At 27.4% G+C, this 14,100-nt stretch overlaps 1 protein-coding gene across 2 annotated transcripts in view; it reads right to left on the minus strand.

Annotated features, from left to right (window-relative positions):
- Positions 1–213: 213 nt before the first annotated feature.
- Positions 214–14,100, minus strand: part of LOC107439758 (protein lap4) — a 56,721-nt gene continuing 42,834 nt past the window's right edge. Inside the window, exons 26-28 of one of the 2 annotated variants that reach the window (XM_016052450.5) lie at positions 11,039–11,224; positions 8,478–8,530; positions 214–951 (exon numbers count right to left, since the gene is read on the minus strand). In XM_016052450.5, coding sequence (XP_015907936.3) covers positions 8,492–8,530; positions 11,039–11,224 — 225 coding nt within the window. In that variant the 3' untranslated portion in view covers positions 214–951; positions 8,478–8,491. Of the gene's footprint in view, positions 2,890–8,477; positions 8,531–11,038; positions 11,225–14,100 lie in introns of both variants that reach the window. The other variant, XM_071188373.2, reaches the window with a different exon arrangement.

Here is a 14,100-nt window from a genome sequence, read left to right on the forward strand (position 1 = left end):
AAAAATAAAACTAATACATTTACACGAAAGTATATATTAAATTATTCATTAATAACAAAAGAAAATCTCGTTAACTCCTAACTACAGACTTTATTTTCTTTTCAAGGATAAATTATTTTTCTTTTCTCTTATCACTTTTGAGACAGTGTGCATCTGTAAAGAAGTACATATTTCAAATCTGAAACTTTCTTCATTTACACAGTCTCCTGTACATTTTTATTTTTTGCACACTTATCTTTCATGGAAATATTATAAAATTCAATGACTGATTTTATGATGAGAATGTTACATTGCATAGTTATTGAAACACAATTATATAATTTTTCAAAATTTCTGAGGCTTTGTCAGACACAAAGCATGTGTATTTCGATTGCACCAGATCCAGATGCAACTTTAGCCTTAACAACTAAACTTAAATCTATGTAAATCTGTAACTAAACATTCGACTAGTAAATTAAAATTAAAAACAAGCATATTCTCTTAATTTATTTCAAACAAATTAGCGGAACTCAAAAAGTATTATAATGTTTAAATCAAAAATAGAAATTTGGTAAAAATTATCATTTGCAATTCTTAGCAAATGCTGAAAGAGTGTTCTCCAGAAACAGCCTTGTTGCAATAGTTGCATACATATTTTGTCATTCTGAATTTCTCAGGTATAGAGAAAGTACAACTTCTTAATTTGTTCACCACACTTTTAGTTGTGTCTTCTGTTAGCTTTTCAATATTTGATACATCTTCAATGTTTATTTTGACAGAACTAAACATTCAGCTGTTAGAAAACGATTACAGCAAATCTCAAAATGTAACAAGCATACAGTCATGTTTATCATTTTCAGATTATTCATTTTATCAGTTATGAAGATACTGTGAGTGAGGTAGTGTGAGCGCAACAGGAACATCTTAAATTCACAAAATGGGCCGGTAGACTATTACACATTTGATAATTATCTAGGGTTAAAATCAAAAAACACTTACAATTTTATGCAATGAGTTTAAACAATAAATAATGGTAGAAACTATGTCTACTGTGCAAATGAAAAGAGAAGGACAAATAAAAAAGGAAAGCATCAAGAATTAAAATTAAATTAAAAAAATACCAGTTTAAGCACAGTGAGAAAGTTTTTTTTTTAAAAATCATAAATTTAATTCTTAAAGTATAAGAGCAGCTATTATTTTGTTTTGCTTTTTAAGTCACTTGAAGTAAAACCAAACAAAACACCAGATTGTTTTTATTTTTCAAATAATGAAAAGATAGGTAAAAAAATTTGTAAATGAAAAAAAGTAAATGCCTTTTATCTCTCCTGTATTTCTATATATTAGCAAAATGCATTTGTTTAAAGGATTTTTTCTTGGTCTTGATAATATATGAAAATGCCATATTTTTCTAACAAAAAATTACTAATAACAAGAATTTAGCAAATTACATTTGATATATTACGCGTAAATGCTTTTTATGTGTAATTTATGTAATTTTTAACTGAATTGGTTCAGAAAAGTTACAAAAACAATGACTTTGCTTCAATTTGCAACTCGTGAAAGTTTATGCTTAAAACACAAATATATTATCCTTACCAGGAAAGAAAAAGTTAAAAACTCCAAAACTCTTCAATGCTTGATATTTTCATTCAATAATTCAGCTCAGAAAAGGAATAGAACATAATTTTTTTTGTTAAAAAAAGATATGTCAACATTTTATTCATTACTTTAGTTTTTTTGTAAAAAAGATTTTTTACACTTAATCACTAAGGCATCTTAGTGTCTTAAAACTGGTATGTATCTAAAAATAAATGAGGAAATAAAAAAAATTAATAAATTTACAGAGAAACTGCTTTGTTAATGAGATGGGAAGAAAGATGTAATCAGTATTTTTCAGCGAAAAGTTACTAATTAAGAGGAAAAAGTAGGCACACATATTTTGTAATAGTATATTGAATTCCATTTAAACTTAATAGAAGAAAACTTCAAAACTTTTAACATTTAGACATTTTTACTCCATCACATATAGCATAATATTACTCTATAGAAATAAACAGCATATATAAGCACACTGGACAAAACTATAAGCATAATAATAATAATTTGTAATAGGCCACTAGAAAAATTTGATTCATATTTGAGAAATTTAAAATATAATTAATACTTTAATTACAAAAAATGTTAGTTTAGAGTTATTCTTGTTACGTAATATTTTCTAATAAAAAAAAAAGGATTTGCAGAATTAGATTAAAATTTAGAAAAACTCAGAACTCAAAGATATAATAATTTAATCTGATTTTCCACATAGGATGGATTTAAGAAATTTACTTCAAATATCTTTGATAGTTATCACATTTATTTGATCTCAGAATCAAATTTTCAGCATTAACAATATTCTTAAAAATCTGAAAATATTAACTTTTTTCAATATAACTAAAAAATAAAATGACAAGAGAATCAACACGGTTAGTCTTAATTTTCTTAAAAATGAGAAGAAAATGCAAATTCACATACTTGAAAGACAGAGCCTAACACATTAGTTTTAAACATAAGATAATATATTTTTTTTAAAAATCAGTATACAGAATGATAATCAATAACAATTTTTACAACACACTTTTTCACTGTAGAGACATAGAAATATATTAATCAGAAAAAAAAAATCTATAGAAAACATAAAAATATATTTCAATCTAAGATAGCTTAATATTTAAATAAAATGGAAAGAGAATAATATATTAATAGTAATAAACAATTGCACACAGAAAACTGTCTAATATGATACTTCAAATATTTAAAAATTAAACAAACTTATATAGATATTATTCAAAGTAAAAAAATGGAATGCTCAGTCTTCAGTAACCACTTGGCTTAATGAACATGAAAATGATAGTGTGAAAAGATGTGCTCCTAAGAATAAAAAGTACCCAAGCATAAATTCAACTAAATATCTATTTATAAAAATGATTAAAAAATCTAAACAACAAAAGTTAAAAACTCAACACGCAGTGAAGTATAACACACATAATTAAATAGAAATACAGTTTATTCTCCTTAGTGCAACTCTTCCATTATAATGGTCATTACATGAAGTCCCCTTTGCTGCTCGATAGACGAATGTCATTTTAACAGCGATTAAAACGTCTGTTTATTCCAATATAGTGAACAAAATTGTTTCCATTTCTTTAATTACCCAAAAATTATTCGAAAAACAGGTGTACATTTTTGTGTTTTCAAAACTAACACTTTTCCATTGAAAACCTGTCAATTGACTGCAAAAGTTTTGAGAAAACTATTCAAACCACTATTTTTTTTAATGTTACAGCTCAAACATGAAAAATCTTGAATTCTCTATTTAGGAAGAAAGAGGGACAGGACTAGGATTGGGCGATGTAAGAATTTTTTTATCGTGATACATTGTCTGTTAGACATCGATGTATAGCGATGTATCGCGATTTAGCATATTTTCAAAAATTATCTATTAGAAATCCTTAAATTAATCAAAAATAAATAAAAGGAATAAATTTATTAAAAACTAAATGTCTTAAGTAAAAACAAACTCAAGCTTTATTTTAATTTTTTTAAAAATTTAAAATGACTTAAGATTTATTGGTTTAAAAATAATAATAAAGTTAACAAAATATTTTACATACATACATTAAAAATTAAAAGGAAAAAAAAAGTAAGAAAAACAAACAAACTAAAGAAATGTTAACTTTAGTAAAACGTTTTTTAAATTATTTGTTGAAAAAATGCCTTTGAAGCATTGTCAGACCTTTTTTAACTTATTTATTTTAAATAACAAAGTTGTATTAACTAATGGTCTAATTCTATACTTAATAAATGTAAAAATAAATTTAAGTTTTTAATTTATTTATTATTATTTTCTTTTTCGAAAATAAAATCGACTATGGATTTATTTGTTTAAAAATGATACAGACTGTCTAACAAATTATGAAACAAACCAGTATTGAAAGTATTTTAAGAAACATTTAAAAAAAATACTTTTAAGTTCTATTGTTAAATTATTAAATAGGGTCAAAACATTGCTTAACTTTTTATTCAATAAAAAATATATTTGTTTTAACTAATAGCCAAATTTTTGTAAAATTAAAAACCACTGAAGATTTATTTGTTTAAAAATAATCAAATTCTATCAAATTATTATACTTATGTGCAGTAAATAAATTTAAAAAAAAACTAAACTTTTTATAACAAAGTTAAATACAAAATACCCCTATTAAATTGTATCGCTTAAAATGAAAAATAATAACTAAAAAAAAAAAAAAACAATGAAGAACCTTTTTTTTTATTCATGTTTTCTTTTCATTAATAGATTGAGTTCAGAACGAAAATTTAAGATAACAGCAATCGCGCAAAGATCGCCAAGTGACCGTAGGTCTACTAAATTCTTTTTACAAGAATCGTTAAATACCGACAGACAAAAAAAGGAAGAAAAAAAAGAAGAAGATGAAAAAGTGACGCAATAATGCACAATGAAACGATCGCTAAGTAGTATAGTGCACAGCGATCACAAAATAACGTAAGTCCAGCTGAAAATAATGTTAAAAAAAAGTAAACTTCCAAAGACAAAAATGGCGCATAAAGAAACTATGCATAGCGTTCTGTTTCAACGCCGATCATCGCACGAAACCGGGAGCTTTTCGTTATTCAACATCATGAAACTAACATCGTCTTCGTAGCTAGACGCTAATAACGCCTCCGCAGTTAGACGAAATCAAAAGTCTTCGTCCCCGCGGTGACAGCGTTAGTGTAGGCAAGTATTTTGACATGTTAAATCGTTAAACCGCGAGCGTTGTCTTACATGACGGTTTAAATCAGATTCTTGATGCATCGCCTAAAATGAGAGTCACTCTCGGCAGCTTAAATCAGATTTCTGATGCATCGCCTAAAATGAAAGTCACTATCAGCAGCTTAAATTAGATTTCTGATGCATCGCCTAAAGCGAAAGTCATTATATCCGCCAGACGATATATGTGTTAAATCGATATTTCGCGATGCATTGATTTATAGCCCAGTCCTAGACAGGACCACATATTCCTAAGCCTAGGAGGTCTTTGGTTTAATCTATGGTCAAAAGAATTGTAAAATATAGATTACTTATCATTATTGAGAATTTGAAGTGTACATTGCAACAACATTTAGAAATTGGAGTTTCCTAAATAATCATAACCTTCTAAAATTTCTTTTCAAAAAGTTCAATATATTCATCAATCATATTTTTCTTGTTTCAAAATTGTATTTAGTACTCTTTTTGTGAAGTGTTGCAATAGGTGATTGATTTTGGAGTTGAAACATGTGGTATTATTCACATTCTCTTTTGATTTTAGTTTTGCTTTTTCTCTGGACGTATGTTATTTAGCAAAAATGGTTGTTCCCAACCAGTATAATAATATATGCTTAGAGCAGAAATTAAGAATTTAAATGAAGTAGATTGAAGAACACTAATTGCTAAAGTTAATAGTAATGTGATTGTTAAATCTGAAGCACAATGTGTTATAATTTCAAGACATCATACCCTTTTGGTTTAAAAATCTAGAAAAAATTGCTGAGTGAATGTCTTAAGTTTATGCACAAATTTAAAAGATGTTATTTGAAAATATTTAGATGCATTATTAAACTTTAGTGTACTAGATTAAATAATACTTTATTGGCTTAAAAAAACTCCATATTAGCCAGTTTTATAATTCTACATAAATACAACATGTTTGGGCCAAAATAAACCTAGCATTTATAAAATATAAGTAAATATTAGGACGAATTTCATGTTGTCACAATATAGAGACCTCACATTATAATGTCTATTTTCTTTTGGACTATAGAGAATATAGATTGAAGCACATTCAAACATTAACTGTAAGTAATTTTCTAAAACCATACCTTATTTCAAATTACTCTTAGTATCCGTAAGAAAACCTACTTAAAGCTTCTAAAAGCAGCAAATATTCTTAAAAAAATTACAAACTTTAAGGGGTGTTTATTATTTTTTATAGAACTTGTGATAGAAAATGCAAATTCCATAAATTGCACTATGCAGGGAATGCCCAGAAAAAAAGTAGGACAATAGATAAAGGCACATTACCTATTACAGTTTGTGGTAAAATGATGTTTTTATGATGTTATGGTAAAATGATACACACCTACAGTTTATTCATGTGTCTAAGGAAAATATCCCTATTTTCTGAGCGAAACTTATTCTATTCATCAATTTTTCTATTTAAATTGTTATAAAACAGCAACAGTACTTTGTATTTGTTACCACTAGGAATAAAATTTCATTTTATATGAAAACATAACTTAAAAAACCAAGTTCCCTCGGAAATAAAAAGGTAAATATAATTTAACCCTCTGCTTCTTAGTCTCAACTTATTCCAAACTTTCAGCAGTATGCTTTCTTGGATAAAAAAACTAGTTTCTCAAGTTTTTTAATGGTAAAGAAGTTCGTGGCAAGAAAACCTTAGAACAATTTTGCCAAGATGATCAATCCTTGAAAAGTTAACTATTTTTTCAAAATGATCATTCTTCTATTAAGATTATAACAAACTGTTTCCTAATAACATTAAAAAAATGTAACAATGGCAATAAAATACTATATTTTCCGCAATAGTTACAGCATAAATTCTCAATGAAATGTACAAAAATTAATATTTACTATGCAATTCATCTAAGTGTTAAAACTCATTAAAAACAAAACACATTAGGTAATGACTGCCAATAGTTTATGATTGTTGATGTTTTTAAAGCATGCAGAATTTATTCAAACCAAAACTATCTTCTTACGTTTTCAACAATACTTTTTAATTATCTAATATATAGTCATTAAACATGAAGTAGTGGGAGAAATACTTTTAAATAGATAAGTTATGCAGCATTAAAAATTGATAATTTGTACATAGTTACTAATAATTTTCTTAAAAATTAAAAATTACTACCAATATAAAATCTGAATAACTCCAAAACTCAAAATAAAATGAAGACACTATACTATTCTCATAAAGTCATAGATATTAATGCTGCTTCTTATCCAATAAAAATGCTAAAACCCTAGTATGGATTTATGAGATTAAAATTTTTGTTGTGAAAAAGTTAACATTAATGACTATCATTTCTTTTTTTAATGTAACATGCATATTATATCTATTTAAATTTTTCTAAATCAGCACAATAACTATTCTCTCTCAAATAAAAGGTAGGAAAAAAATATTCTGCCTCTCATATTTTTCTTTCTTTCTAAGCAATTAATAAAAATGCAGATATTAATAGCTAGTTCCCAAATGAATGAATAAATTTAACAGCTAGTAAGAGCTTCGGCTTATGGAGTTTCGATCTAGATCAGTGTTTCAACAACTAAAATGTAACTGTTAAAGAATCATAACTTGAGAAATTAATCAGACAACAAAAAAAAAATTATCTTTCTACCACTAAATCCAAATAATTAGCAGAATCAGGGGAAAATAAGAAAATAAAAATCGGAAGTAATTAAAAAATGAAGAAAAAATAATTAAGACTAAATTCCAAACTAAGTAATCATACAAAATATTTTGTCAATTAGCTCTATACTCCATTTCACCTCAACTTGGCACTGCTGAGAAAGGTAGGTAGACTAGATAGCAGCCGCTGTCATATAAACTGGGTAACTCTTTAAGTTAGTTAGGGGAATGATGCAGCAAAAAAAGGAGAGAAAGTGGCCAGTATTTGAATACATTGCAGAAAGCAAAGTGCCAATTTTTTTTACACCTAGATTCTTACTAAAATTTTGATGAAGATACAGAAAAGAACAAAGGATAACTAACAAAAAAAAAACAAGCTAACATTTAGTAATTAACAACAAAAAAAACAACATAACAAGGAATCACAAAAAAATTAACAATTAATGCAAAAAAATTAACAATTAATGCAAAAAAATTAACAATTAATGCAAAAAAATTAACAATTAATATAAAAAAATAACTATCAATAACTATAAAAAAACAAGTTAACAATAAATAAGTAGCAAAATCGTAATAAATAACAATAATAGCAATAAATAACAATAATAGCAATAAATGATAATAGCATGACACCTAAGCAAACTCGAAAGAGCTGGCCGACCAGTGCAAAAATATAGCCAATGCACCAATTTCTCAACATCAGAAACTAATTCACCCCCAAATTAAAACACCTCCTTCTTCTTTGCAAGTTCTCTTTTCTGAGAAGGCACTTACAAGATAAATACATTTAAACATGATAAAACTTCTAATACACGTTTCAAGATAAACTTTTCTTATTATACAATATTTATTTATATTTGTACGCCTATTTAAATTGTAATTAATTCCAAAATAGCAAGGAACTACTTTTCAATGACGTAGTATTACATTTCCTACCATTCCCTGTAGTGCCAACTTGAGGTGAAATGAAGTATAATAGTATGAACAAGAGGATACAAACTAAAATTGCAAATAGTTTAAAAATTCCAATGTAAACAAACCACTTACTTATTCATATTTCATTAAACTTCATATGGAAGATATGATTGAGGTTGAGAACCCTGCAAGAAAAATAAATGTAATAATTGATAAACATATTAATGAATAATTTAAAAACAAGGTGCTTAAATTTGTAATAAACTTGGTGATTAAATTGTCAAAAATCAATGCTAACATAAACAGAAAATTTGGACTTGACTAATTACTGCATTCTATTACATTTGTCAGAGGCCTCTTATTCGTTAGAGCACATGGTAACCTGATATCTCAAAAATTATATTTATATCGCTAATATTCACTATATAAATCCATTGCAAAAGGAAAGAAAAACAAAAAACTTCCCTGTTAAAAAAATCAAATGTTATAAATCAACTGCTTTTTTAAATTTTTTTTATGACATTAAGACATTGCAGACAAACCTAAGCTTCACTGAGTTTTTTTAAAAAGTTTATAGATTTATAATACAAAGTTATTCAAAATGAATAAAGGAATTACAACAGTTATAATTATTTAACTGAAAAGTTTAATGAATTGAATTAAATTTATAATTATTTAACTGAATTAATTGATAAGAACTACATAGAATTTAGATGGAAGTTCAAAATTTTACTATTCACATCTGATACATTTCGGTAATCTAATTGGCAGTCCATTTCATGCCACACTTAAACTTTTGTTGGTGATTAAAAAAGCATATCTGCTTTCGCAATCACCAACAAAAGAGCATTAAAAATAAATGTTTTGAGTTCTAGAACTATTTTTGGCAAAGAAGGTACATACACACAGACTTTGATGTAACCCATAAGAAAAGGCAACTCAAAATGCACATTTTGCTGGCGGTACCAGATGTGCTTCAGAATATATACAATTGACTACTAATTAGATGTTATCTGTGAAATCAAGGGGAGCGGGGTTAGAACAGTCAGGAAGTAAATAAACAAATTTTTGAACTTCTCTTTACATTCTTCATAATTTTTGTTGATTAATTCTTCTTAATTAAATAATTATAGCAAATTTTAATGGAATATTCATCTGAATTACCCTGTATTTATGACATTCCATATTTAAAGAATAGTTGTAGTTTGATTATAAAACAATATGTTCAATCTCTGAATAGTGTTAATCTATCTTATTATTTATTTTTCCATTAAGTTCTACATAATTTGGTAGATAGTACTGTTCTGATTATGCTCTACTATCATAAGGTTTTATTCTCCTTAAAATTCTAATATGTCGAATTGTGATAACTTTCTATTATTACAAGGTTTTATTCCCTTTAAAAATTTTAACATGCTTTGCTTTTGCAAATGAAATTTAATTGCTTTTTCTTTAAAATGTAAATGTTCTTAATCTCACTGACATTCAACTTTTTTCAAAAGATATAAATGTTGCCTTATTTGTGTAGTTTGTTTAAATACACAAATTTTGTCTTAAATACACAATGCTTGCCTTAAATACACAAATTTTGTCTTATTTGTGTAATTTTCTCATCTTCCCACCTTTTAGCTATAGGTTCCTGTATCAGTGACATCACTGTGAATTGTTTTCCATTGATTGAAAATTGAGAGCAAGTGGCAGTTTCTGGAACTGCATGACAGTTTATGGCACTGCATGGCCACAGGGAATCATAATTGATGGGTTTTAAAGAAGTGAATTTTGAGTGCTATTGAAAAGCAATAGTATTGTGAAGTGGTTTTTAAGATTAATCCCTGTGCATTTGCCATGAATCCTTATATAAAATGGTCGTTTGTTTTGTTATTATGATTTATAAATAATAAAGTGAAACAATCATAAACAATTTAATCAATCAGATGCATTGAAAATTATTGATGAGAATCTTGCAATAGCTTATTTTTTTGATGTTAGGCAGCAGCATACCACCATGGATGAGTAGTTCTAACACATCTTTTAAGATAGAGGGTACAGTGTAACACTAACCTAAAAGAATGAACATTTATGCCATTGTTAAAAATTTATATAGGTAACTTAATTTTCAAAATGTTACTCTATCTTTCATTTTCTTTCTTTTTGACCCGATGAGCATATAGTGCTTTTGCATCTTTTCACAACCTTTGTACTAATTTAAATTTTTTTTCAGCCCCCAAATTTACTTCTTCTTTGAGAATAAATTTCTAATTTGTAGTTTTAATCTTTTCATCTTTCTTGTGGGTTTATCTTGCCACATACAAATATAGTTTATGATTTTGTTCTTCACTATGATTAAAAACTTTATAATATACTAAAAAATATAAACTATTCAAAATGATGAAAATTTTCTATACAAGTATAAACTAAAGAAAAAGGATATGCTAATTCGTAAGTTCAATTTCGTCAAGTTTTTTTTCATACAGGTTTTATATTGTTTAGAATGGTTTTTCTAATGATCTGGACATTTTTACTATATTCCTTAATGTTTTGAAAAATATCTGAAAACATGCTTCTGATAGGATAAATAAGTTTGAATTGTTCCATCCACTACTGTAAATGAATGTTTTATATAATGTGTCTATTTTTATAAATAAATTTAAATTTACACATATTTTAAGGCTTATAAATTAAAATATCTTTACTTCATCCAGGGATGGCTGATGAACAACATGTTTTGACAAAACAATGGTCGTAGTTCTTTTCTTTTTCAATGAAGAAGTTGGTTGTACAAAAATCTGAGGTGAAGGAGATACTAAATTTTCTGCTGCTCTGATGACATCCAATACCTTCTCATCAACACTTTTATCACAGGACACGTCTGCATTCGACTACAAAATAAAATTTATATCTTTAAAAATGAAGTTTAATGCTTTAAAGGGAAGTAAAACTTTTTACAATATACAAAAGTAATAACAATTTCCTGGAAGAATATTTGTCCAATACAATTCATTCAAAAATTACCTAACCAACATGTAACTGAATATATATATATAAACACAAAGTAGAAGTTATAAAATAAAATCGAAATTTTTTATGAGAAAACGTAAACAAAATCAAAAATCCTAATTAATGCATAACTTGAAGCTAAAAATAGATTAAAAGACAGAATGTGAATATTAAAGTGTGAGAAAGAGCATTTAGTTTAAAATAATAAAATAGAAAAAAAGATTTAGATAAAGGAATAACATTGAAAAAAAATCAGTTGAAGCTTTTTATGCTACACACACAGATATATATATATATATTATGTATATATATATATATATATACAGCCAAACCCTGCTATAGTGAACACGGTTTATAGTAAACTCCCGGATATAGTGGACTAAATGTTTGGTCCTGTGCCTTGCTATACATGTATAATGTTATTTTATGAGGATATAGTGAACCAAAAAAGTGAGGAAGTTGGATATAATGAACTTTTTTCTGTCTTTGACAGTTTTTTTTTCTGAATTTCTTAGTAATAATTTTGAAATTTCCACTTCAAAATAAATACATATACTGATTTTTAAAACCAGCTATAGAGGGGAATGTAGCGATAAGCATTTTTTATTGATTGCTACTTCTTATCTCACTTTCCCATCCCTAAACAAACCAAGCAGATGTTTCCAACCCAGGCAAATGATGCACCTGTAAGGTGTCAGTGGGATCAATATGCATTTTCTGTCAGAGGGAATGAGTAATTATTCATTATTGGTCAAAGGGTTGGACGCTGATCTGTGTTGATAAGGCCCTCATTTCATCTCCTTTTTGCTCTCAGTTCAGTTAAAAAAATCCTGCAAACAAGTGTCCCAAAGTTAACTATGGAGAGCATTAAATGTAAAACGTTCTCCATTTATGATAAAATGGGCATAATCAGAAAAATTGAAAATGGATGGAAATGGAATCAAGTAATTGAAAATGGAATCAAGCTGATATTTGCAGGGAACACAAACTATCCAAATCTACAGTTTGTAGCATGTGGAAAAATAGGCAATTAACAATTTCTTCTCATGAAAAAAAATTTCGATGGCAGAAAAAAGTTAAAAAGCAGATCACAAGGATGTTGAGGAAGCATGAAGTGGTTCAGAATTCGAAGAAGCTGCAATTTTCCAGTATCTGGACATTTGTTGATGAATTTGCTAAGCGATTTTGTGAGATCACTTTTATGTGCTCGAATGGCAGATTAGACAGTTTAAAAAGCGGAATAACAGAAATTCAGGAAAAATAATCTGAGAGTCGGGAAGTGTTTCTATATGTGATGTTGAGGATTGCTGATCAGCTAATTTTATTTTGTGCGCAAGACGAAGAGTAATAAAAAATAACACATTTTTTGTTACTATATAATATTTTTCAGTCATTTATTTGAATAATGTGTAATAAAAGAGAGGAGTTTGGAACAATTAGTAAAATTGCCTGTGTAATGGATATAGTGAACTCCCGGTTATAGTGAACCGAGATTTCAGTCCCTTGAAGGTTCACTATAGCGGGGTTTGACTGTAGATATATATATATATAAATATGTATATGAATACGTATATATATGTAGTATATATATATGTATATATATATATGTATATATTTATATATATGTATATATATATGCATATATATATATATATATATATTTATGTATATATATATATGTATATATATTTATATATATGTATATATATATATATATATATATTTATATATATGTATATATATATGTATGTATATATATATATATTATATATAAATAAATATATATATATATGTATATATAGATATATGTGTGTGTGTAATACAAAAATTATAAATATTTTTGTATTAATAAAAGCATTAAAACTCTTTCGTTTTCATAAAATGTCTTTGTTAAAGAATGAGCGTAGAAATATTCTATTTTGGGACTTCAAGGATGAAAACATACCACTGAATTATAATTAGATTTATATTTCAAAGGAGGAGTTATTTTTAGAATCTTGTCCCTCTTTCACTTCCATATTAGGAAGCATTAAATGATTTTTCTTAATGCTTAAGGTTACAAGACTGAGCCTTTTCACCTTTTTTCCATTAGTATATAATGCAGGAGCAATTGTTTTTGCGTGTCTCTTGCCGTATGATGATGCCAACCTAAGCATCGCCGCGACTGTCTTGATATTAGTCCACCCCCCTCCAGCTGGGAGAGTTTAGACCATACTCCAGTAAACAAAGCCTGTTAAAATCTATCGGCTTATGTTTTCTACTATGTAAATTAAAAACACTATCAAAATTAACGGGGTTGTTGCCCTGTTATTAAAAGCCTCGCAGGATATTAGCTTCGCTGAGGAAACCCTTTGGAGGAAACTATTACAAATTTCAATAAGTTGAATCTTAAGCCTAACTACTGCTGAATTGCCAAAGGTTCCCATCCCTGACACCGGGAAAAAATTGAAGGAAGGATGATCCCACCCCGTCTGTTCCTCTACCTTGCTGTTATCAGAAGAAAGTTGGATCGAGCTTGTCTAATCCATAAACCGCTTGATGTCTAAAATTTTTTCATCTAAGTTGGAAGAAACATCATCCATGTTAGTGAGTCAGCACCTATAGATTAAGAATGTGTGTTGGTGAACAAATTCAAGTGAAAGTGCCATACGCGTGTGAAAATCACGGAGAGCTACATATGTGCTAGTATAAAATGACCAACAAAAATTTGCTTCTCGGTGTCCTAAAAATACCTGTTGGTAAAGTGATGAAGCACACC

Source organism: Parasteatoda tepidariorum, chromosome 12 (genome assembly GCF_982258835.1).
Source record: "Parasteatoda tepidariorum strain Cologne lab strain chromosome 12, Ptep-v5.0, whole genome shotgun sequence".
Classification (NCBI taxonomy): Eukaryota; Metazoa; Arthropoda; class Arachnida; order Araneae; family Theridiidae; genus Parasteatoda; species Parasteatoda tepidariorum.